Below are 25,796 nucleotides of genomic sequence, written 5' to 3'. Positions count from 1 at the left end.
ATGGCCTCCCTCAAACGAGCGGCGATATTGTCTAGCAACGGCCTCCCCTTCAAGTGGTGACCAACTGTGGGAAGACTGAGATGATCGTGGCGCCAGTTTTGGATGTTACCGGCACCGTCGAGGAGACGATGTTGCGTGGTGAAGAAGAGAGAAAGCAGCAGAGCCAGAATTTTTGCGTATGTATGGACCCACATGAGGACTAGCGGCGGATGCTACCTAAGCGAGATCCGTGCCAGTGGGGCATTTCCCTACCCTAGAGTTACTGGGTTCTGCATGTAGGTGAGAAAGTTTGTGCGTGTTTCGACAGACATCGAGTGTGTCCAATACTGAACTGAGCAGTAGTTATGGGACTTTGTTCGAAAATGCTCACGCGAGCGGGGTTTCTTCTGTGTCGTGTTTACTTGATGTGTTGAACAAAATAAGCCCGCTTCGGGCACGGGATAGTTGTCAGTCTTATGCACGTAGCCAGTAAGCCATTGGACTCGTCATCACGAGGATTATTATCGAAGGAACTCAGAAGCAAGCCGATACTAGATGAAGCATAGATGACCCATAGGTGTAACAAATCACAATAAACACTTGATAAACTCTGTGTACCTAGGTATGCCTCTCTATGAAAGCGAATGTGATAGAATGTTCACGAGGGCGTTTATGGGGTTCCACACATAAGACTCGACGGACCAGTCAATGCATGTATCCACTGTTGGGAGGAGGATTTACAGAAGGGGACCCTGATGGCATATGCCAAAGCCCATTACTATGTACGTATGTGCCTGAATCAAGGCTGCAGCTGTGTTTTGTATGTAGCTGCTGGACCCTGAATATGAAAGCATTTTATGTTGATTTAGGTGAATAATAGATGAAGAGATACCAAAGACAAGTGACGTCTAAATATACAAAGGAACAATATTTGAATGGCAATATAGTAGGCATAACTGTGTGAATTCAAGTATCGCGTGTCAGTGTCTTATTCTGTCTCGTTCATGCTCATTCTCCTCGTCCATTTGCACCGTTTGCTCTAGTACACGTGTAGCTCGGGCCGCTCAAGATTGGCCGATCTTACCGTCTTCCCTCAACTTCAGCAACGGATCACCAGGCGTCTCAGCGTGAGCACACGACAACGTGGGGGAGGGGTATCCACTGAAGATGCTTTAGGTACTAGGAATAGGAACTGTTCGTTAATTTTGTCACTATTTCGACTCTTGGAAGTCGAGTATTTTAAACTCAATGCTTCCCCAGTTGTCGCTGTGATATTCGATGCCATCAGCCAGTCAGTCTTGGCACTCTACACCCGAGCAGTGGATCCTCATCAACGGTATTGATTGATTGATCATAGCTCAGGTAGGCTGGTTCTGTGGAAATTAGTCTATCAACACCCTTTTCTTCTCCATCACCATTTTTTCCCTTGTATCAAGTATACTTTAAAGATATTATATTCCCTTGTTCTCTCATCACTAACGCGTCAGCCAGAATCAGAGTGTGTCTTTGTGGCTTGAACAGAATCTTACCGCTTGAAAGCTGTTACCAAGATTGACCCTGGAATGACCTCACACCTGCAATTTCATACCTGGACCTTGTATCTTACCTCAGCATCACTTCTTCACCTGGCTATCACTAAAATTCGACTGCAACACCGAACATAAATCGAAATACATACCACATAGAGAGTGCAATCTAAAACGGACAAAATGCCACTCTCAGGCGCCCGACTGCTCGTGGCAGCCGCTTTACTACTCCCTAGCGTCTCTTCTTCACCAATTTTCGACGCTGGCCAAAAAGTTCTCGACGCAATTGCAGGGACACGCGATTCTATAGAGACACCGCATATCCGACAATCGGGTCGCAAATTGAAGGGCAAATTCTTGCATATAACAGGTACGCAATATCACATGTAAAACAGGTTCCATGTTCCTGCATCTACATCGGATGAAAATATGATAACTCAGCGTTGCGTCCAAAGCAGCCCACTAACAAACAACCACAACTCCAGATTTTCACCCTGACGAATTCTACAAAGCCCATTCATCAACTGCCCAGGGTGTCGCATGCCACCGCGGGAAGGGCCCGGCAGGTCTATATGGCGCCGAAACTACCGACTGCGACTCTCCCGTGGACCTCGTCGACGCGACGTTGGAATGGGTACGGAAGAACGTCAAGGATGACATCGACTTTGTTGTATGGACGGGTGACACGGCGCGCCACGATAGCGACGAGAAGCTGCCACGAAGCTCGAGCCATGTTTTGGATATGAACCGAAAGGTCGCCAGAAAGATCGTCAAGACATTTTCTGATGACGGATCCCTTACCGTCCCTGTTATCCCAACTTTTGGCAATAATGATTTCCTGCCGCACAACATCTTCTATCCCGGACCAAACAAGTGGCTGCAGGCCTATAGCAGCATATGGCATCGCTTTATCCCCGAGGAACAGCGACACTCCTTCGGATTCGGTGGATGGTTCGAGGTTGAGGTTATTCCCAATCAACTGTCTGTCATCAGCCTCAACACCATGTACTTCTTTGATCGAAATGCTGGCGTTGACGGTTGCGCAATCCCATCGGAGCCTGGTTTCAAGCACATGGAGTGGCTGAGTGTTCAGCTTCAGCGGTTACGTGAGCGTGGAATGAAGGCCATCCTGATCGGCCACGTTCCTCCCGCCCGAACCAAGAACAAGCAGAATTGGGACGAAACTTGCTGGCAAAAATACACTCTCTGGCTGAAGCAGTTCCGCGATGTTGTTACTGGCTCCCTTTACGGCCATATGAACATTGACCACTTCCTATTTCAGGACACCAAGGACATTGACCTGAGCCTTTATGACAAGGCAGGCACTACCCGAGAACCCATGGATGACAACTTTTCCGTCGAGTCAAAGAGCGACTACTTGATAGACCTTAGAAAGTCCTGGTCTAACTTGCCAGGCTCAGCTGCAAAGGCACTAGAAGAAGATCTAGACGCTGAGGATGAACTTGAGACGCAAGATCAAGATGTCGACGACTTGAGGAATAGAAATAAGAAGAAGAAGAAGAAGAAGAAGAAGGGCAAGAAGGGTAAAAAGAAGAAGGGCCACGGCAAGATCGGTGGCAAATATGGAGAACGATATCAGGTATCTCTTGTTAGCCCCAGCGTCGTCCCCAATTACTTCCCGACTATTCGCATAATCGAGTACAATATCACCGGCCTAGAAGATGCGCCAGTCTGGACCGACTCATTCGACATCAACTCAAAAGTTCCCGAAGAGCTTTCCAGCTTTTCTGAGGACGAGGAAGCCCACCAGGAACTCAAAAGAGACCTCGAAGCTGAGCGAAGAAAGAAGGGCAGAAAAGGCAAGAAGGGCAGGAAGGGAAGAAAGGGCAAGAAAAAGCCCAAGAACCCTGAACTCGTGATCCCCCCCGCTCCCCCAAAGGGATCACCTCCCGGCCCCGCATACTCTCGCCAGACATTCACCTTCATGGGGTACACACAATACTTTGCCAACCTCACCCATATCAACAATGATCTCACCGACTTATCCGAGATAAGCAAATGGCGCGATGGCGATTTCAGTGATGAAGTACCCAACCATGATAAGCCGCAGCCCAAGAAGTTCAGATACGAGGTTGAATACAGCACTTTTACCGACAAGATCTTCAAGCTGCCCGACTTGACAGTTCGAAGCTACCTCAAGCTAGCGTCTAGAATCGCTAAGAGGAAGACGAAGAAGGGCAAGGGCAAGGCAGCTGAAGAGTACAATGAGGATTTCGAAGACGAGTCAGACTCAGACGACGACGGTGACGGCGACGACACTGAACTTCCAGAACCTGAAGAGGGTGACTCTGATTTGGACTTCACCGCTACCAGGGGCAAGAAAGGGAAGAACAAGAGAAGGAAGACCAACAAGGTTTGGAAGCATTTCCTCCAAGAAGCATTTGTCAACACTATACCCGAGAAGCAACTCAAGAAGTGGTCACGGAGATGATCCGAGACATGCAGTATAGGATAGCAACTGACTTGGAAACTTTTATGATTGACATTTTAGCGACAAGACGGATGGAATAGGCATATATGGCGTTAATGGCGCATAGAGAGCATAGTTAATTGTCAGGATAATTCAAGGTACACGATCTTATGCATACACACACTATCGTTTTCTCACAATATTTTTATTCAAAACTCTTGCGTATTTTTTGCCCAAAAGCCCCTTTGACCAGGACATTAAGAAAGATTGGGTATCAGCGAATGCAACTGTGCCGGTATAAGGCCACCAGTTATTCATACATGTTCGTGTTCGTTTATCATAACCGACTAGTCCAACTCATCTCGAATCTCAAAAGAAGCCATTGAATCCCATCCTTTCCTTTACCCAACAACGCCTCTCATCGTACATGCGCGGCTTACTCTGCATTGTTGACAACCCGCAACGCCCGGCGAGGACCCATGACGACGCTGAAGAAACTCGGTTCCTGGCCTTCAAGTAGCCCTTCAGTCGAGCCTCCGCTATGACTCGTTCCAGGTCTCGTGTCCTCACTGCGCTTGGCACCTCCAGACCCGCTGCTGGACCCGGGTGCGCCTGGCGTGGTATCATCTTCATCCTCAGGGCTCCATTTGGGCTCTGTAGTGTATCCCTGATCGCGGCTAGGGCCGACCCAGCCAAAAAGGCTGCGCTGGGAGATAGCACGCTTGGGGCGGGCAGTACCAGCAGCAGCAAGGGCTGAACGGTTGAGAAGAGAGTTGGATGCAACGGAGTAGCGGTTTGATACTGCGAGGTGCTGTTTGTAGGCGTTGACTTGCCGGCGATAGAGCCAGGCACAGAAACCAAGATAACAGGCGAGGGCACCAAAAATGCCAGCGATTACCCCTGCAGCTACGAGACCGCCATTGACTCCCCCATCGTCTACTTCTCCGTCCGGAGAAGCGGCTGCAGTACCAGTCTGGCCGACCCGTACTGTCGCTGTCGGTCCGGAGGTGACTGTGAAAACCGGCGGCTTGCCCGTTAAGAACGGACCACCGGTGGCCGGCCCCACAGCGGGGGTCGTAACGGTAGCGCTGCCGGCCTTGTCCCCACCCACGACTTTGCGTACGGCATCCGGGACCTCGTATCCATAGGACCCAGCGAGAACGAAGTTATCAGGATGATGGCCCGAATCGTGAGTGCCAGCCTTGAATTGGTCCTTCCACTTGAGTGAGGTTGCATCGAATACGTACATGCCCGGATCACATCCGATGTCCTCTCCCACTCCACCAACCACCACCATTTGACCATCATACATGGCGCAGGAATGGCCAGCTCGGGCAGCGGGTCTGTTGTCGTCGTTTTGCTCGACCTTGATCCATGTGAAAGAGGGAATGGTCAATATATACATGTCATCGTACTGCGTTTGGTTTCCCTGAGACCATGTGAGCATTGGGTATGTCTTACACCTTGTTACAACTTACAAAAGGAAGATTCTGTCCACCAAACATGTAAATCTGGAAACTTGATGCATCTGGCGCACTAGCGATGACGGCACAAGGATTAACACGAACGCTGGGTGTATCTCCGGACGTTTTTTGATGGAACCATTCGGAATTGGCAATGTCGTATACGTTCAACGTGCCGAGATCCTCAGTAAATGTTTCGTTGGTACCGCCAGCAAGACCGATCAGAACACCTTGCTCGCCCCAGCCTGGCACAAACACCAGGACACCATCTGCCCTCTCAGTGAAGTTACCGGTCTGGATGCCTGCTTTGGTGATGTTGCGATAGGCCCCGCTTTCACCTGCGCCTGTGCCGCCGGAGAGGCTATCGACACCGGTGTTAACATAGCCTGGGTGTGTGAATTCAAGAAGACTCTTGAGATATACACGATCAACACTGCGCGACCAGCCTGGGGTGGTGGCCCAGTCAAGATGGCCGCCAAAGTACCAGCTTAGGCCGAGCTCAGGCACAGATAGGCCTGCTCCCTCAGCAGCACGGTGAACTGGTCGATTTCCTGGCTCTGATTCATTGCCGGCCGAGGTTTTGGGGTTCTTGAACTCGGCCCATTCTTCATCCTTGATGGAATAACGCCAGACAGACTCGGATTCGGGATCAACATAGGGTGTATCGGAGAATTGGCCGCCATAAAGATATAGATTATTGTAATCATGCCACAAATACCCCATAGAGACCTCGGGAGGACCGTCCGGTTTCTCGAGACCTTTGAGGGCGGGCGAGCCTATATCCCAGTCCTTAGTGAGGTCTAGGGTTAGAAAATTGTTGTTCCATGTGTCTTCGACTTGGTCGGCTTTTGATCTTGAGCGACCGCCGTATAAGTAGAGTGTTCCATTCAATTGGGCAGCTTGAAGACCCCATCGTGTGCAAACCTTGGTAGGGCTGATCTCGCGCTTCTGAATAACACCAGCACTGGCGCCATTGATATCTGAGAACGAACGGCCATTTCGCCAACTGAATGCCGGAAGTATAATGGCAATGAGGAGCGCTAACATAGTGAAGCGCTGCAGGCCCGAGACGCCTGGCGACACACCCGAAGTGCTCTTGATTCTGGGTCGGCCTTTGGGGTTTGATAATATGGTGTACCAAGTCTTGGGCGATGAAATTGACAACTGTCGAGGGCGTTGGCGGTCGTTTTTATTCTGACTGTGGCCGTCGTCTGGCTCGAGTTGTCGCTTATTATTGCCGGATGATTCAAGGATATCAGAGCTATCACTCAAGTGTTTGTCGTTGTCATGGGTGCCAAGTTGCTCGCCTGACAACAGTGAAGGTGCTGATGATGCAGAGGTGGGATAATCCAAATCGTGTTCTAGACCAACTTCTTTAAAGACGGATCTTCTGCCTTTTTTAATAGCGCCTCCCATTTTAAATGGTGGTGTTACAAAAGTCTGAGCCTCACGCAGGCGATCCGAGGTGCGTTGGGAGTTAAAACGAGGCCGGACTGGAGCTAGAAATCCCGAATGGGACGGGGAAGGGGATTTAACCATTGACATCGTGACCATGCAGCTCGCTTCCCTGCTTGCTTATACGGATTGGATAATGGATGGCTTGTGGCGATAACTTGTAACCAAGGGAATTGGGTGTCTCTGGGTGGCTCGGATCGGCGAGTACTATGATGTAGCCACCTTAAAGCGATACCACTCTGTAAGGATCATGTCCTGCAAGCGAGTTTTGATATGACAGAAGATAAGGGACAGGTCTTCAATGGCAAAATACACAATTGATCGAAGGAAAAGGGTGTTGAGGTGCATAAAGAGAGGGAATGATAGCAGGAGACCTACAGAGTTCGCAAGGGGGAGCTGGAGTGGTCTTTTGAGAGATTCAGAAGCTCTAATTAACAAATACAACAATGATCGACGCCTCGAGCTGAGGAATAACAAGCTTGGGCTCCCCACTTGGGGACCAGATGAAGGCCGTTGTGTAAATCATCTAGATCATGTCGATTATTGATTGACAGAACAAGAGACAGCCCAGACAGCGGAGCACCCCGTTGTTTCTCAGCCCCTGGCCCACTACATCATCGATTTTCCCGACAACTTTGTCTGGATTTGGTTTCGATAGGCATTGAGATACCTAGGCGTGGGCAAGGCGAAACACAGCCTGTAGCGGGTGCAAGGCGCGCGTGGAGATGGGGACGTAGACGGTACAGCTACATACCAGCTACTAAGCCAGTTAACCCGAACCTTGGGAATAATAGCGATGAGCCATGTACCGACATGTGCTGTAAATTGTACCTAGGCACTAGACAGGTCGATTGAGCAGCAGGAGTACAGAAGCACAGTTCTAACATGAGCGTCACCTCATCCTCATCTTAGCATATCCAACCGGATATAGCGAATGCAAGGCCAGCAAGGGAAACGCCGACGCCGCCAACGAGACGAGCCAAGCAAAATGCAGGAGTGAGCATTTACACACCAACTCTACAATTGCAAGCGCACAAGCTTATCCGTACACGAGCCAACAAACCTGGTGAGTAAACGGGCCTTTCATTTCCTGTTGATATTATTGCTCCCGGAAACTTGCGAGCTGGCATTTCGGGTTCGGTTGCAGTGTCGTTCATTACCAGATTCATCACGGGTCTTGGCATCGACGGTGTGATGATTGGGTCACTGAGACGTGGCGATGACTTCACATGCTCCCGGGGGTGTGGCCTTGATTTCTTTTTGGTGTTCAGTGTTCAGTTTCGGATTGTGTGATCCACGGACCCGACCGTGTGTTGATGTTTTAACTTGACGATCTGATTCATTGATACAGTCATGCAATGCAGAAGCATCATCTGCTTGTCCATCCCGAGGCTTGCGAGGGCTTCTTTTTCGTGTAGTAACGCAACGCAACGGTTGTGGAATCCGGGGTAAGACTCGGTAAGAGGAGGGGAGAGATGCAAATAGCAACCCAAAACAAACTAATGCAGAGGATGCAGGGATTGTACAGTAGAATGATGGCTTGCGCTGTCTTGTGTTGGGTTGGATCACGATCTGGATCATGGTATGAAAGATGGTGGTTGGCTCGGATGTCAATCCATCCGTTTTTGTTTTTTGGGGTGTCCAGTCGCACTGTATGCTCTGGTGATAACCCCTCTGTATGCACAGTGCACTCACTACCTATACTTGGAAAACAAGATACGTTTATCGGTATAATTGTAGCACGTCACGCCTGTACCGGCACCCAAAACTTAGGCATTAGGTTCCTCGGAAAGCATAAATTCCAAGCATCAACTTAAAATCTGCAGTGTTTCCATTTCGAGAATTAACTGCTTCAACACGAGCCGCATCAAAATAAAACAGCGGGCTGTACTCCGTAACTGGATCACCCATCCACTGCCGCCACCCGCCGGACTCGTGCTGTCCTTGCTGATCATGCTCCCTTCTCGTACAACGTTATCTTCAGACCAAGAAACAAGCTGGTCAAGTCGCATGTTTTTGAGCACGGCCTTTTAGAAACTGCCGTCCGTCCCTGGACTCCCTCCCTTTCGGTCTTGCGCTTCTAAAACAGAATCCTCTTCGTCTTGCTGGCTGAGTGACATACCGCACCGCCACACCTCGCTTAACCGAGATCAACAGCACCCGCCACATACGACGCCACAATTGTGACTAGAGAATCGCATTAATGAAGATGGTATTGGATATCACTGAGATCCATGAAGTGTCGCTCAATTTGCACGCTGACATGCAGTACTGAAAGCTAAGCGAGGCATCGCTCTTGCCACAGTATTATCTATCGTATCTCGCACGTAAGGTCACACCGAACTTTTGGGTGCCACGGAGCGGGTCTCGGAGTTCTAAGCAAGCCCACTGACCCGGAGCGGATCTGAGACTCGAAGCCGTCTGTGTTCTTGTGGGACTTTCTTAGTGGGACACCGGAGTTGCTCCGGACAAGGAGCCCCTGAAATCGGCGATCAAGTGAGGGTCAAAGATAGATCTCGCAACAGATACATTCTTCTCATGTTGAAAGAATATTGAAGAACATGATCAGTATTCACCTGTTGGAACCGTTCGTCGTAACTAGACTCTGTTCATTACATTAATCCTCTACTAGTTGGAAGTGGATCAAATGCCGTATCCTCAGCCAGCTGTGAAGGTGCCTCTGCCTCCGGCGGCAGCGTAGACTCCCCCTTGTTAACCTTGAGACCCTGCCTCACTCCAAGCTCGCGGCCGATGAACTGTAACGATTCACCTGCGGCTTCGCTCTGCTCGTTTAGCGTTGACGGTACAAGGTAGACTGCCGTCAGAGGCCATATCAATTTCAACGCGTCAAACACTGTCCTTGGTGACGGGTTGTTGCGGAAAGATGCCGGGTCGAGATGCCGATTTACCGCATCCATGACAAGTTTTGCGCTGTCTCGAACCCGGTATACACAATGCGAGCGTAGCACCTTGAGCTCTTGCAGGGGAACAGGGGCATTCGGATGATGAGTTAAAAAGTTTGCGTAGGTCAAGATGACATGGTATCCTTTTACTCGCGCCGAGTTGAGCATGTTTCGTAGATAGGGGTTGAAAACCTCGTCGATGTAATGGTAGTCTGCGTCAAAAGTCGTGAAATGATCTTCGGCTTTGAAAACAATACCAACTAAGTCGTAGTACTGGAGAGCAGCGGCGTCAAAGTCTCGAGCTCGAATGATATCGAGCATACGCTTTTGAACATGTGCCATCTTGCAGATATAATCGCCGACCTCAACAGCCAATCCTTCTCCTGGATGAAGGGTTTGTCTGATGGCGGCAAACCATTCCTGGGATTCAGGAGGACACTCAAGGCTTGTCAGGAGACACCGGACTTGCTAATAGCTTGTTAGTTGGGAGCGGGAATTCAGACTGAAGTGACATACCACCATGTTGTAAGCAGGCCAGAAACCCATTCTCGATCCCGGCCTTCGCAAAGAAGCCGTTCCTCTTTGCTGAAGAATACTGTATAGCCCATTGGTATGGAGATGCCATGGGTTCAGGGGTGATACGCGGTTGATGGAGCCCATAAGAAGCTATTAAAATATAAGCATAAGAATGGTGGGAAGAAGTCATGTTGCTCACTTCATAGTTTGTTAGAATCCATACTGTCGCGAGAACATCGTCTCTCATTGCGCCCTCTGGTGTCTTGAGAGCTTCGCCAACAGAGCTCAAGGTTTTACCAAGGTATGTGCCAAGTTCCTTGTCAGTCTGCTCGACAGATCCGTTGTCGATGGCGGTGGGATATCGCAGGTTGGTGATGTATGTGCGGGCAAAGAGATGAGTGGCCCAAAGAAGAGGCCCCTGAGGGCCGCTCTTTTTGTATGTGTCATGGAGGAAATCCAAAGTATAGTAGACATTGAGAAGGATCGGGATGGAATGGGCGGTCCAATGCTCATTAAGGGATTGTGGCAGGATGAGAGCCCTTCCAGTTCTGGTGAATTCGACAAGGTCGACTATTGTAGGTGAGACGGGGCTGAATTCACGATCAACTTCTTCAGTGACTGATGGCGTGGCAGCATCTCCATTAGACGAAGAGGAGGAGGAGGAGGAGGATGAGCCAAAAGACATGACAGACTCCCCACGAGTCTGACCCGTAGCATTTTGCTGAGTCCTCTTCTTCCTCTTCTTGATGGTGGTTGGGTTAGCGTTGCGAAAGACGAGCTCCTGTTCGTCCCGATATCCCGGACACTCAGTCCCATATTTGATGCATCTTTGACAGGATGGCCTGCCAAGATCACACTGTTGATGTGGTCAGCAATTGAATATGCAATGGGTTGATATGCTCGAGCGTCTCTCTTATGACATAACCGCGTAAGCACAGAATAAGTGGCTCAAGGGCTGAACCGACCTTGACACGTCGTGATCGACAAAGATGGCAATCTTTGCTTGGCTTTCCCGTGTTGGGCATTATTCAAGTAGCGACAGGACGCACGGATAGCGTTATGGGTGTAACTAGGTATGGCGAGAGAGTCACAGGCCCCGTTATCGTTGATTGATAGTCATAGTAGAAACGGGTAATCCTTTCGAACCTGTCGTCGTCGGAAAGGGATTAGCGGGCCATACAGGGCTGAATGAAGGGTGGATACACAACAGGGAATACGAGCATCACGTGCGGGGAAGCTCTAGCATTGTCTCATTCATTGTTGAAGCTATCACAACCTTTGGTCCACAGATAATCTTGCTTGAGATCACCTGGATCACTCGAATGTAGTCACATCCTTGAAAGTTCTATGATGTTTCACACCTGAACCCGATGTCTTACAACTAGGTAAGCAAGATGCTAAGGGCTCCGTTCTTAACTCCAAGCCTATGAAGGACATCGAAAAGATTCGTGACCTAAAGACAACAACGAAGTGTTTCGCCCTGCTCATAGAAAATAGCCCGTCTAGCGCTTTATAGAGCCCGTTGCCAAATGTCGCGGTAATCTCATCAAATACTACAAATTCCCGTACCACTAGTCTGCCGATCGAGCCCTTGCCGGCTCTCCAAGTCGGGTGACAGCCAGCTTCTGTTGGCATTTAGGCAGTTCCGAGATATGTCGTCAAGCAGGTAATGTAACTAAACTCTAGTGAACACTTGCTGAAGAGACTTGCGAAGCGCAAGGTGGAACAAATTGCCCAATGTCTTGACTGGGAAACAGCGGAAACATAGTTATACACAGACTGCTAAGATACAGTGGTAATGTGAAATATCAATATATATTTAGTCAGATATCGTCTATCAGATCCTGACACTTTGCACTATAAATTTACATTGATGTCACAACGGTTATTTGCGTGTATTGTTTTTGCGAGTATGAGATCACCTTTAATTCATAAACACCAACGACTGGGATGAACTTGAGTTTGCGTGTGATGGCAAGGAGCCTCTCTATTGTTCACCAATAACACAAGGTTCAAAGCAAAAAAGTGCCCCTTGAATTAATATTGGCCCCTGCAACACACTGCGGATTGCATTTGTTCCCAGCACCTATTGTTCGAATGATTGCCTCTAATGTTATTGTTACTGCCACTGTCACTGCCACTGCCACTGTCACTGTCACTGCCACTGCCACTGTCAACCGGCTGCCACTGGATGCTTCTTGAGCCACTTGGCGCGCACAGCAGCCTTGCCTTTGACCTTCTCTTCTTCTGCGGTTCTTCTCCTCTCACTTTTCTTTCTCCCACAATCACAACAACCACACACTCCCGCATCGCATCTCACTTCGCCTTATTTCCCTCTTATACATACCTACTCATTACAACTCACACTTTATTCCCAACTACCAATAGCTTTTAAAGCACAACTCTAGCTCCAGTCCCCCGAGATGAACGTCGAACTCCAAGCAAAGCTTTGCGGGTCGATCCCAACCCGTAGCTCCTTTATGGATTTCATTAATGGAGGCAAGCCTGTGTACAGCACTTGGACGAGCAGTCCATCAAAACCGGATATTGGGTCTCATTCTTCCATTCAGCCCACTACACCTGAGGTCGAGACTCCCAAAGATAAGGCTGGAGTTCTGGACACTTCACTCTTCCACGCCGAAGCCTCCTCTATCGAGAACAACATCCAGTACGGCACTGCAGAGCCTACTACTCCTGACTATACTTTTGTTCTTGGCACTGAAGAAGAGTCTGTCACAAGCCAGTCTCCTAGTGAGCCCCCAACGACCGACAGCACTACCGATGATCATACCATCACCCACCCTGATTTTCACGATGTCACTATCCCTCAAATTGTCGTTACGGCGCCCACCACTCGTGAGTCCGGTTTCGCTGAGGCCGATGTTGATGGTTTCGAGTTTTCCGATAGTGGCGAGGAGTTCGAATTTTACGATGAATTCGACGAGGGCACCAATGGATTCCAAACCCAATATCCCACCCCGGAACCTTATGTCACCAAAGAAATGGCCGCTCTGGCTACAACCACTGACATTGAAAGTGCCGAATTGTGGGTCACAGGTATTGACACTGATCCTGCCACCCAAACCCAAGCTGTCGTCGATTATTCTGTATCAACAGAAACTAGCGAGAGCGTTTCTAATGAGAGCGGAAGGCCTTTGAGTTGCTTTGATAAGAGCGGAGATCTCTACCTACAGGTTGGACAGAACCCAGGACGAATTATGCTTATTGATTCACGAGCCCTCAGCCGTGTGTCTCCCAGACTCAAGGAGATCGTTTCCCTTAACCAGAAAGACGCCGAAGATGGCAGCGACTGGACTATCCAGCTACCAGATGACGATCCTGCCCCTTTCACTGTCCTTATGAATTTGATTCATACACGTTTCGAGAAGGTGCCCGCCAAGGTATCACTCAAGAAGCTGTACGGTGCTTGCATTCTAACCAGCAAGTATGAGATGACACAGGTCCTACGACCTGTGGCTGAGCGCTGGTTCAAGGCCTTGAGTACCTCCACGGAGGACTATGGACTATTTTTCAAGAAGGCATATATTGCATGGGAGTTGGGTTTCTCGGAGGAGCTCAGCGAGATGATGGGACACGTCGTGCTCAACTGTTCGTTGGATTGGAGCGATCAGCTCGTTATCGGAGAGAGCAAGGAACGACTTTGCAACTTTGAAGGATTGCAACGAATTCCTATTCTTGGTAAGCGCAAAAACATTTATTCTCAACCTCGCTAACTCCTTCACAGACTGCATCACCGAACACCGCGAGCTCGCTCTGGAGACTTGCTGGTATAAGAGCCAGAAGCTGGGCGAACAAGTCCTGTATAGCTCTGTCAAGGGACGGATGTGCGGCGCTTCCCACAGCCGAGACGAAATGTGTCTGATGCTGGGCAAGATGCTAAGCAAGGCTGGCGAAGAAGGAATACTCGACCTTTTCCATTTTGGGGGCAGCCTCGACGTATTTCGGTCCTCGGACCTAGATCTGAAGACCCTTGAGCACAAGATTAGTCTCGTGGCTGATCACATCGACTTGTGTGGATGGTGCCCTGCCGTACTCGAGACGGTCGAGGAAGTTAGGCAACAACTTCGAAGGGCAGCCGATCCCCTCTACTTAAGCCATCTTCGGGCTTTGCAAATCCAGGCTGCCAAGGTTAGAATGATTCCTGGGGTCTCGGATGACGACGACGACGATGAGGAGGAATGAGTGTACAGGTTAACGGTTGGTGTTTGATATTTCGATTGGTGATTGGCGAGTCACATTGTGTGTGTGCGCGTGTCTTATTTGACAAGCATCTTCTCCTCATATTGATGTAGGGTGAACACAAGGAGAGCTTAGGTATTACTGGATGTTTGTCGTTGTCATTATTTTGAAGGGAAGATTTCTCCATGTTGGCACTAGCAACCAGATCCAGCCAAGTATGAGCTGTAGAATATCAGAGGAGGGTAGCTATATACCAAGTGTGTGCCAGAATGAGGCAAAGTCTTTCTAAATAACCCATTTGATCCTATTTCACTTGCATATATGTGTGAAAACAAGACAAGCATAACTACCTACATACCGCCTCTTTAAGGTAGTCAGTTCACCAATGAATTCCCGAAGTTGAATGTCAAATGCCTTGACACTGCTGCTGGCACTGCCAGCTGCCGATTTTCATTATGAACGTTGCGCCGGTGAAATTGAAAGCATTACGTACCCTATTTCGCTGACCTCTGTTTTATTATATTTTGTTTTGCTCTTTCTTCCTTGATCCTCTCATCTTCACTCTCGCAAAATCTTCTGTTGGCACGCTCCGAATACACGAAGCTCGCCATGACATCGCCTAGTGCCTCGTCACCTGATACCATCGTGTTCGATGACAATGGAGATCTCTGGCTGACAGTCGGTCCCGTTTCATCTTCTAAAATCTTCCATGTTGACTCTAACGCGCTCTGCCGGGCCTCCAAGGTCTTCCGCGCGATGCTAAGGGGCCGCTTCAGCGACTCAAAGCCCGCCAACAGCCTGCATCGGTGGGAAGTGAAGCTTCCCGAGGATAACCCAGAAGCCTTTGTTGTTCTCATGGACATCGCACATGCAAACTTCGACCATGCCCCTCTGGACCTAAAGCCTCAAGAGCTCCACAACATCTGCGTCTTGACCAACAAATACGACATGACCAAGACTTTACGGCCGATGGCGACAGCGTGGTATCAAAGGCTCAAAAGCATGTGCCAGCGCAGTAAGAAGATGCAGGCATACAGCAAGAATCTATTCGTGGCTTGGGAGCTCGGATGCCAGGGCGCAGTCGAGGAGATGCTTCAGGACATCGCCGAAAAATGTCACGTCGACGAGTTTGGCAGCTTGTTGATCGATAGAAATACTCGGCTGATCAACTTGGAAACTTTCAAACTGATTCCCGTGATCGGTAAGTTAGCACGGCTTTCAATCTAGTCACAGTTATCTAATCATGAGTCTGTCAGATGCTATTACTCAACACCGCGTCAAGATGCTCCAAGTCTTCCATGCAGAAGGCAAGGAGATTGCAATCAAGATTCTGGCCAAACGCCCAATATGTTGGCACGCCGGCCCTTGCTCTGCTGTGAGCCTTGCAGACGGCATCCCCGAAAAGTTCATCCAAGTGACACAAGACCTCGAGATAGATTCCTTCTTCATGCCCTCGTTGAACGCCGACCAGCCTGTATACCGAGGCAGCGTGTCAAGATTGCATCGCCTATTTAAAGAAGTCGAAAAGCTCGTATTTGGAGAACATCACCCTCACTACTGGTGCGCACCCTTTCAACGGAGCCCATTCTCAAGTGTCCTCTCGGCGTGCTATCAACGACTGGACTTGATTTTGTCTAGCCGCCATATGGAAATGCTCGTGGGCCAGGCCTGCAAGATTGAGATGACGGCATTCATGGGCAGTGATGACAAGGCCTTTCTGGAAGATGAAGACAGTGAAGATGACGGGAGCAGTGGTTTTCGAAGCCTCTCGTTTGATGCTCGATATTAATCAGCATTCAATGTTAATTCACTGCGTGGCAAATGGTGCTCGTTCCTAGAGACTTGTTCCGAGCCCGATCACAGAAGGGAAGGCTACAGAGCCACTGGGAAACTCTCAAAGGAATATAATAGGGGGGCTGGCCATCATGTATCGTCATAGCAGCGCGAGGTCAGCACCTATGGTCTCTTGGAATTGTATCTAATCTTGCACAGATAAATTCCTTGTCTCTATCAACCCTGTGTACTGTCAACCAGGGGTCAGAAGCATTAACCGGTCTTCACTAATCTTACTCAATTCTCTATTATGTTTAAGTTCTTATAAAATAATAAAATCTACATAAAATAATATAAAGATTACTTTATTTTATAAAAATCTCTTCTGAATTTATATATTTTTTCAGTTTCTTTTTTTTTTCCTTAGATAAAAATATCTAGGACTGGTTAATTCTTCTGTCCCCCAGGGAACTCAGTGTATCCTATCGCTATTAAGACCTTTCGTAAATTTCCTATTTAGGCCGTCCCGTTCACTCTCACTGGCCAGCTCCCCGCTTTCGTTCAACATGGTCTTAGTAGTCTTGGGAAGAGTGAATTAAAACGAGGACAATGCCACACGAATATTATGTCTTTTCATTAATAATTCTATTATTAGCCAGTTACTGAGCCCTGACTCTGTCCTTTTCCTTTATAAGCCCCTTCGAGCCTCTGTCTCCTCTCTCACCTTTTCACTTCTTCAACACCAGCACAATGGCCCACTACTCCCAACGCAAAGACATTCTTCCCCTCACTGGCGGTTGCGCTTGCGGTCTTATCCGCTACCAGCTTACTCTTCACCCCCTCATAGTTCATTGTTGTTACTGTACTACCTGCCAGCGTCAGACAGGCTCTATTTGCGCCCTCAATGCTGTCATAGAGTCCACCGCCTTGACTCTTCTCCCTTCAGCACCCCCCACTATCGTCGCTTCTTCTTCCAACCTGGACCCTATCCCCGCTGCTGTTCAGCCCGCTTTTGCACGGCTTACATCCGCCGACTCAGCTACACGTGAGCCTCGCCCCGAAGCTGAACCCTTATCTGTATGTCTTCCTACAGCATCTGGCGTGGGACAGACACTTGTTGGATGTCCTGTGTGCCACACTGGCCTGTGGAATTACTACGCAGATGCTGGGCCTCATCTGCCATACGTTCGTGTTGGGACCTTTGACAGGCCCTGGGATGTCCAGCCGGACGTTCACATTTACACGCAGAGTCGTCAGGGTTGGGTAACTGTCAACGATGGGAAGCCATCGTTCGAGGGCTATTATACCAGGCGTGAGGACTACCTGAGGGATGATGCCCTCAAGAGGTATGAGGCGCTCAAGCCGCAGGTTGCTGATATGAAGGCAGAGCTAATGGCCGGCTGGGAGTGAGTTACAAATGAAGTATGGCGTGATAAAAGAATGGCACAATACAGATCGCGAATTGTTACAAGTATTGTTTATAGTTGCGCTCGAAGGCACGCAATGTCATTATATCCATTATCATTATAATGCTCCAGAGCAGAAGACGCAGCTTCTGTATTCAACCTCAGCCTCAACCAATTTGGTATATACACAAGAGATCACGCTCAGTGGCCCATCGCTTGAATCTGTGCTGTAGCCACGAAGGCTATGAACTTTGAATTGCATGCAGACCTACTCCATCCGTGATCACCTATCCCCTTGACCAACAAAGACCTGTCCCGACGTGTGCCCCTATGGCAGGCTAATATATGATATATAACAAAAAGAAGCAAACAGACCGGTTGTTGCTCGATAACGCCTTAAAACTGGATGCCATTATACAAGTATCGTTGAAAATCTCCAACAAATGAGAAGTTCACTCAGAGCGACCTGAATCCATACCAGGTCCCTCATATCCCACATCTAAACCCCTGGGACCGGTTGTATGCAAAGAAGCCGTGAAATCACCTCAGTGATGTATGTTTGCGCGAAAGGAAATATGACCATGCTCATAGTGAACGCATGAAATAAGGCAAGGGAATCATGAATGTGAAAGAACGTGTTGCACAATGTGAAGAGTGCTTGGGAAATGAGCTTGCCTCAGGTGTCACAGCCTCTAGCCGCCAACCTTGCGGAAGCCCTCCACTCCAAGGGTAGGTATCTCAACGTCGCCAAGGTTTTCCATTCCCTCATCGCGACGGCGCTCAACAAAGTTGTTGCACTCAAAAACAACCTGCGCCCACTCAGCGAGCGAGCGTCCAGTATAGACGGAATTCTTGACATACAGGCCAGTTGGCTTAACAGGATCCACCACAGCATCGGTGAAAGAGCCCATGTTTGAGTTGGGCGAGGGTGCCGGTGATGGTGACGGCGATGGTAAAGGCGAAGGGCTGGCTTTGATGCTGGGTGTTTGAGGGGTTTCGTCACCCAGACTCGGAAGCGTGACCTCAAGCTTCCAACTTGGAGACCCATTTTGCTCATCAGTTGGCCTCAGTGAATTTGCATTCCTAGCATTATCGATGAGCCCTTGCTGGGGGCTACCAGAGAACTTGCGTGTTGGCGCTGCATATCCAGCTGGCACAGTAAAGCCGTTGACTCGTAAAGGTCCACTAATGCGAGTCTGTGCTGGGCCGGGAAGTCGAGGGCGAGTCAGGAAACGATCTCGAAGAGGTGCTGCCTGTTGTTGCCAAGCAAGAATAAACTTGAATACATATTTCGGCTCCTCGTAGGTTGGTTGAGAATACAAGGAATCATCTTCAGATGGGCGGCCCTTGTTATGGTTAACATTAGGGTTCCTATTCGTTTGGGCGGCGCCAGAAGAACGAGACTCTGCTGTCTCACGACGAACAGTCTGGAAATCATCGTCCCAACCAGCGCCTGCACCCGTATTGCCCCCAAGAGAAAGGACCTTTCCTAACAGTGACCATCGTTTCCTGCCGTCATTCCTAGACGGGTCAGGAGGCAGTCCATTCAGAACGCTTGTCTCGCTATTAGGAAGTTTCGCGAAGGAATCAAAACTACCCATATATAGTCCAGGCTGGGGAACATTAATCTCTTGGCGAATGATCATAAACCGTTTACCGGGCGCGGGATTCACTGGTGCAGTTGAAGGGGGGATTCGCTGTTCTTGTTCGGCGGTGTGCTTGATATGCAGATAGTGAGACCACGTTGTCTGAAGTCGCTCAGCTACAAGAGCGAATATTTGGCTATTCCGAGTTAGCTAGCATCACAAAAGCGAAGCGAGAGCGCCTTACCCATCAACTTCATCCAGCGTTCCCGTATCTCGGCACATGCGCCAGCACAGCAAACGCTGGTAGTAAGCCCGAACCATTGGGCACCAGTGGTTGAAGAACTCATTAAAAGTCTCCTCCGTGAGCAGCCAGTCCTTGCATACAGCCAACTTACGCACGGGGTCCTTGGAAATGGCATCCCAGATGGAGTAGACCAAGGCCAACATTCGAATCTCAGACATGGTGTTGAAAGAGCTCATGACTTTCTGGCAAACGTCGAACCAAAATGCCCAGTCAAGATAGCTATTCGAGCAGTCAGGATCCTCAAACTCGCTATAGAGCACGAGAACTTCCTCCAAGAAGTCGCACAGAGTGAAACAGGCAGGATGGTTGTATTTCGACACCTTGCGGGTCGCGGCCTTCATCATGGTTGCAAAGGTCTCTGCAAATGTGTGACGGGCGCCGGCGATCTCAGTTGACTCATCTGAAAGGAAGTCTTTCAACAGCATGATGCATCGGTTTTCGGACATGCCTCTCATAACGTTGCTGACAGGGAGCGGCAGAGCCATTGCGGCATCAGCACCTGACATAGAGTCCATCACAGGAGGAGTTAAGCCACCGTCCATTGGAGACTGACGGTGAACTGTGGTATCCAGAACGTAAAGAAGCTGAGCTTGAACGAGAGCAAATGCGGGAGACCTGGCCTTTTCGAGGAGGGGCAGTCCAGGAGGCATGAATTGCTCTGAGAGTATATGGAAATATTTGCAGAAGATGAAGAAAACATCTGTGTCTCGGCCTTTCCAGCGAGCCGCCCAGGGACCTGTCCAAGGGATTCTAGACACCAGCATAGGCAGTCTGGGAACCTTCTTAAGGCCATCCCACATACCCTTTGGCGATGTCCAGGCGAATACGCCAATAGTTGGAGGAAACAAAGCAGCAATATCATCGCTCTCGCCTTTGTTCTTTTTTGGAAGACCAAGCTCGTCGGCTACTCGTCGAATGAGCTCAGGGGAAAGTCCCCAGAGTCTGATTAGGATATCTGCAACGCCAGGTGCGAAGAAAAATGCGTAGGCGCAAGCCTTTCCAGCAAAGTTGACCAGGCTGACTGGGACATGGCGGAGCGAAAGCTTTTCAACTATAAAAGCCATTTGCTTGACCAAATTGGAAACAAACATGGTCCTAACATTGTGTTCGGCTGACTCTTCTAAGAAAGCCGCTTGGCTCGATGTGACAGAAGAGGCAGAAGAGGTGGTCAGAGATCGCGCTCGAACGCGCTCCGCCGGAGATCGGTTGATAAGTGGTAGGAAGTATGATGTAGCTTGTCGCCATTCGTGTCGCGTCATGAGAAGTGTCGCGGCATCGAAAAGAACCGGACGATCAACACCAGGGACAGGCTGGGGTGCCTGACCATCCAGCATTTCCAGGATTGCAATCCACCACTTGTTCAAAATTGTCGCCCTTCGATCGACATCTTCGGGGTAGAGCTTCTTGGTGGACTCATGGTTCATCGTGTTTCGCAGGAATGGGAGAAGCTGTGTTTGAACCTGCGACATTCGCTGGGCTGTGCTCTTGGCAAGGAATCCCTTGAAATCCATGTCAATGGCCTTGAAAGACGACCAAAGAACATCTCTTTGTTGAGGTGGCATCTCGACGGAGGACGATTCATCGGTCACAGTTGTAGCAGAGGTAGTGTCGCAGGTGGAAGATTGCGGTGTACGTTCTTCCGCGGCGATTATCGAAGCTGGCGCTGCGAGGCTCGTGGCCGAAGAAGCGCAACTGTTGTCCGAGTCGGTGCTGGTATTGAGCTTTGACAGGCCAGCTTGCTTTGATTTGAGCTTTGAAAAGTAGCCGCTTGCTCGTGAAAAGGCTTTGGGACCAGCAGATTTGAGTGAATCAGTTGACTTGTTCTTATCTGCCTGCTCGACGGTCAGACCAGGGCGTTTACGAGTCTTTGTAAGCTTGATTGATGTCGTGCTCTCGGATCGATTACGCCCAGATGACTCCTCGTTGTCCTTGGCAGAGTCTGCATTCTTCATGGGTGACGGGGAGCGAGAAGGTCTCCATGACCGTTTAGCAAAGTTTGCGAAAGATCCTGATTTTGTCATTGTTCTCTGCAGGGGTTTCAAGTCTCCAATCGATCCATCGCCAAATTTCTTGTCGCCAGCAGAAGTTGTCGGTCGAGGAGGTTCTTCGTTAAGATCTGTTGTGCTCTTGGAGCTTGATAGCCAACCGCGAGTGTCTATGAGCGAGCTTGTTCTTTTTCGGGCATGTCTGGTACGTGAGGGCTCCTCTGGAACCTCCTTTGTTTCAACGATTGAAGGGGCTGACACTGGTGCCGTCTTGCCAGCTTGTTCCCCTCCGAGGAAAACAGTTGTATCGAGGTTGAATTCGACATTAAACGTGGGAAGATCGAAACTTGGTATTGACTGAAGGTCGGAAACGCTCTGGTGGTGCGGTGATTGGGTTGGGGAGGATTTATCGAGGGATGATAGCGAGAGAAGTTCTAGATCGGGGCTAGAGTGAGACCGCGGGAAGGAAGACGTCGTTTCCACGGCCGGAGCCATTATCATAGTTGAGCCTCCCATCTCATGACAAAACGACAGAAAAAATCAGGTAGCTCTCAACGGGAGAAGCGTCCCGCAGGCTAGTGCTCCTCTTGTTGGAAAGCCGACCGTATTAAAAAATCAACAAAGCAGATAATTCTGATCTCAAATCACCATTATTCGACGCTACTCTGTCCGGCAGAGGAATGAGGGTTATAGGAGCAAAGGTATGGGGATGCAATGCGGAGGAGAATGTTCGAGGTGGTTTGAAAGAAAGAAAGACGAGGCTTTCTCAGGGTTTCCATAGGCAAACTGCGAACTGTGAAGTGAACTGACCGGCCTCGCCTGGGCTCGTACTGTACCATAGAGTACCTGGGCGTCTGCTAGCGTGCTGCAGCCTGCAACCTCCACACCACAGGATTGATGGATCGCCACGGACTAGCCGGGGGGAGCGGCAAGACGGAGGAGGTAGGTGGTGATTGACAGGGTGCCCCCCTAAAGAAGCGACTTGGAGAGTCCGAAGTCTCCGTGCGGTCGACCTTGTACCAGGCTGTACGGTGAAAATGAGGCTATGCCTAGAGGGGCGACGCGCTGTTGTCAGAACGGGGTCGCGCACGGAATAAGAGATGAAATGTTTGTTGGGTTTTCCCCCCTGTCTCTCTCTCTCTCTCTCTCTCTCTCTCTCTCTTCGATTCTGACGGGCGTATGATACTATGATTGAGGATGTATAGATTTCGAAATTGATCTCACAGAGGTCATGGAATGAGTGGAGGTGCTCCACTGATACAAAACATTCGGTGCAGCTTCTGTTGGCAGATGAATACTTTGAAGAATTAATGAGTATCCAATTTCGATCAACGCCGGCGAAATGAACAAAACGTCATTGATAAGACAACGGGGTCAGGGCACTTTCTTCTTTTGTTTCTTGTGTCATTGAATTCCAATCTTTCGGGAAACAACCTAGAACATTGAATCACATCACACAAAACAGACCCGGTGAAACGTCCGACAACAGTGCGCCCGCTATCGTGGGTTGTCTAAGGCGCAAGTTTAATAAGCATGTCCAGGACTAGGTACTAATTGAAAGAAGACTCGCGATGAAATCAAGGCACAATGGACAGCCTGCAGGAGAGCTAGTGCGCTGTTCTCATGTCGAGGAGATACGATTCGTTACTCTACCACACTTTACCTCTATAAAAGCTGGGGTGCAACGCCCTGGCGGTATAACAGAGCTGAAGAGGCACGGATGGGCAGACGGAACCGAATGCAACCCCCAAGTGCCTTGTAGGCATTGACAACGAAGCAATGAGATGCAGTGGGATGCACCATGTAACTCATATCAACATGCCTCGATCATCATGATCCAAGTTTATTCCGATCTGTGCCATGTTTGCAGTCTCACTGCTATCCATGACCTGGCTATAACATGGCTAATTTATCCCCACGAGGAACCTTCCGATGGTGGTGGAGGAGGCGTAGAACTGGTGAGATTGGCTTTATATGGCTTGTGTCTCATTACAAATTAATGACACGCCTCAAATGATCATCTATAGACTATATCCCGCTTTCACTGGCGAGTGGCTAGTTTCTATGAGAAGCATTGCAGGATCCTGTATTATCATCCTCAAGTCTCGGAAACGGATGTTTCGAGTACACGTTTTTCTCCCAAGGTTTTCAGTGACATACTATCAAGCTTTTCTCTCATAGGGGATAGGTCAAGATCGACGATTCAAAGTAATATAGCCCCCTGACTCATATTGTTGCCGCCAGCTAAGCGCGAAATGGAAAGTAGCCTGGGCTTGCCAGATGAAATCATGAATTTGTCAGTCAGCCGCTGTTGGGCTGAGGTTTTAGTTAGTGGATATGAATGAGCCAGGGCCATGGCAACCGACAGTGGAGCTTCACCGTTGAGGCTGATTCTTGTGGTCTTACACGGAGGCAGTGGCTGAGATGGACACAGCAACGGGCTTTATGTCTGGGTTTGATCTCTACAGCTTTCTATGTACTGAAGGATACATCCTGATACTAGGGTCAGGTATGTAGACAATCTTATATAGATACCATTGTTCGTGATTCCTGTCCAAGACATCGATGAACTTGATGTGCAAAGTTAGGTATGCAAAGCTAAGGAAAAAAGTACTCAGAAGTGGAATTTCTGGACATGACCGCGAATTGTGGACCACACGGACAGCTCCAACTGATGAGGGAAGAAAGTCCATAAGCTTATACAAGGCTGGAACAGACTTCAAATCGTATAATCAATGGAACAATGCAGCCGCCATTAAAGCGGCAACGAATCCAATCAATTTCGTCCATCATCATCCATACCCGCCGGCCATAAAATAGGCCTCTTAGGCGCTTCTTATATGACCAGTCTCGAGAACCATTTCCCCAGTCGTTGAACATTCCCGACTTGTTGACATGTTGAGTAATTTTATCATTGGTTAGCTGACTAGGGGAGGAAAGAAAGCACAGGACCTTGACCCTAAGCAATAAAAATATTTAGGTAGATCTAGCCTTAAGTTTAGGGGGCTCTTTACTAAGTTTATTTTGATACCTTGTATCAAGGTCCGGTGTTTTCTTGCTCCCCACGGGCTGATCATCGAGTGCACACATATTCACAAACTGATAAGATACGGATTTCGGAAGGCTCATACTCCGAGCAAGGGGTCCATTTGTCTGTCCATGGACATTGTGCAAAGGAGAGCTCATTTCTCGGGCACTGGCCCCCACCCAAAGTACCTCGATGTACTCCGTATCCATCTAGCCATCGTCAATAAGGTATCCCTTTGAATCCGAGGGAGCACCACTAATATACTTTTATAGGGCAGGCCCCAGTATTAATTAGCTGCTAATCTTTACGCTATAAATACCAGCCTTAAGGAGGCATAGTAGTAAAGCTAAAGGTTACAATCAGCAACCTGTATTATTAAATATACTTAGATCTTAGCCTATTAGTCCCCTAAATACAAGTACCTTTAATACTAGCTTCTTGATTGGCAGGACCTATAAAAGATACCAAGGTGGTGCTGCCTCGGATTCAAAGGGATAATGTGTTAATGACGTTCCTTAATGTTATCCAGCTGTCTTACCTGATCAGGCTTAGAGTCTATATGCTAAATGCTCAATGACCACGGCACATGGTAATTTCACAGCTGAGAATAAGCGCTGTTAGGGGATTATTACACCAAAATGTTTCTCTTCGAGTCGTCTTGTCTTATCCGTACTGCCAGGGGAGTTTGTCCCCCGCTCGGCCATTATCGCTCCCAGCATTGAACATGTCAACACAGAGAGTTGAAGGTCAACTTTTCGCAGTCGATATGCGGTGATAACTAACGTATACCGGCACGTGCTGAGCCCATTGGCCTACTCTTCCGCTGGGAACATCTACATGTAGCAATGTGGCGGTGACGAGAATTCTCCATGTTATTATCCCCAGTTTATTCCTGTGCTTACTGCGACTCGGCTGTGGCTATGGCTGTAAAGCACCTGTTGTTAAGATATGTGTGCCTCAGGCCCCCATATCTCTCTATGTAGCCTGCCTACTAGGCCCTAGTTAGCTTCCCTAATACATATATATTATACCTTTAAGCTACTTTACTTAATAGGTTATAAGCCCTTATATAAAACCACAGTATATAAAAAAGAAGCTATTATTTAATAATTCTTTTTTTTTAAGTAGTTAAAAGTATATATATACCTAAAATAAAAAGGTATTATAAAATAAGCTTCTTTTACTAGTATAATTACTAAGTTAATATTAATATATATTAGCTTAGTACCTTATATTATATT

The 25,796-nt window shown here is 48.8% G+C and overlaps 7 protein-coding genes across 7 annotated transcripts; 4 read left to right on the top strand and 3 right to left on the bottom strand.

Moving 5' to 3' along the window:
• Nucleotides 1-1,688: 1,688 nt before the first annotated feature.
• FSUBG_12572 (PPN1-vacuolar endopolyphosphatase) lies at nucleotides 1,689-3,957 on the top strand (the record flags this gene model as incomplete). The annotated part of the gene is made up of 2 exons (XM_036677372.1): nucleotides 1,689-1,875; nucleotides 1,991-3,957. The coding sequence occupies 2 exons, from the start codon at nucleotides 1,689-1,691 to the stop codon at nucleotides 3,955-3,957; spliced, it is 2,154 nt and encodes a 717-aa protein (XP_036531954.1).
• A 415-nt stretch (nucleotides 3,958-4,372) lies between these two features.
• FSUBG_12571 (RING finger B) lies at nucleotides 4,373-6,815 on the bottom strand (the record flags this gene model as incomplete). Its single annotated transcript, XM_036677371.1, has 2 exons — nucleotides 4,373-5,365; nucleotides 5,415-6,815. The coding sequence occupies 2 exons, from the start codon at nucleotides 6,813-6,815 to the stop codon at nucleotides 4,373-4,375; spliced, it is 2,394 nt and encodes a 797-aa protein (XP_036531953.1).
• Nucleotides 6,816-9,466: 2,651 nt separating this feature from the next.
• On the bottom strand, nucleotides 9,467-11,298 carry FSUBG_12570 (negative acting factor; the record flags this gene model as incomplete). Its single annotated transcript, XM_036677370.1, has 4 exons — nucleotides 9,467-10,225; nucleotides 10,274-10,423; nucleotides 10,473-11,129; nucleotides 11,194-11,298. 4 exons carry the CDS (start codon nucleotides 11,296-11,298, stop codon nucleotides 9,467-9,469), a joined length of 1,671 nt encoding a protein of 556 aa, XP_036531952.1.
• Nucleotides 11,299-12,696: 1,398 nt separating this feature from the next.
• FSUBG_12569 (uncharacterized protein) lies at nucleotides 12,697-14,476 on the top strand (the record flags this gene model as incomplete). The annotated part of the gene is made up of 2 exons (XM_036677368.1): nucleotides 12,697-13,972; nucleotides 14,019-14,476. 2 exons carry the CDS (start codon nucleotides 12,697-12,699, stop codon nucleotides 14,474-14,476), a joined length of 1,734 nt encoding a protein of 577 aa, XP_036531951.1.
• Nucleotides 14,477-15,082: 606 nt separating this feature from the next.
• Nucleotides 15,083-16,262, top strand: FSUBG_12568 (uncharacterized protein; the record flags this gene model as incomplete). The annotated part of the gene is made up of 2 exons (XM_036677367.1): nucleotides 15,083-15,674; nucleotides 15,730-16,262. The coding sequence occupies 2 exons, from the start codon at nucleotides 15,083-15,085 to the stop codon at nucleotides 16,260-16,262; spliced, it is 1,125 nt and encodes a 374-aa protein (XP_036531950.1).
• Nucleotides 16,263-16,996: 734 nt separating this feature from the next.
• Nucleotides 16,997-17,656, top strand: FSUBG_12567 (glutathione-dependent formaldehyde-activating; the record flags this gene model as incomplete). The annotated part of the gene is made up of 1 exon (XM_036677366.1): nucleotides 16,997-17,656. One exon carries the CDS (start codon nucleotides 16,997-16,999, stop codon nucleotides 17,654-17,656), a length of 660 nt encoding a protein of 219 aa, XP_036531949.1.
• A 688-nt stretch (nucleotides 17,657-18,344) lies between these two features.
• FSUBG_12566 (uncharacterized protein) lies at nucleotides 18,345-22,028 on the bottom strand (the record flags this gene model as incomplete). The annotated part of the gene is made up of 2 exons (XM_036677365.1): nucleotides 18,345-19,434; nucleotides 19,483-22,028. 2 exons carry the CDS (start codon nucleotides 22,026-22,028, stop codon nucleotides 18,345-18,347), a joined length of 3,636 nt encoding a protein of 1,211 aa, XP_036531948.1.
• Between the last annotated feature and the right edge of the window lie 3,768 nt (nucleotides 22,029-25,796).

Source organism: Fusarium subglutinans, assembly GCF_013396075.1.
Source record: "Fusarium subglutinans strain NRRL 66333 chromosome Unknown NRRL66333_c0000276, whole genome shotgun sequence".
Classification (NCBI taxonomy): domain Eukaryota; kingdom Fungi; phylum Ascomycota; class Sordariomycetes; order Hypocreales; family Nectriaceae; genus Fusarium; species Fusarium subglutinans.
This window is presented reverse-complemented; position numbering and strand designations above follow the sequence as displayed.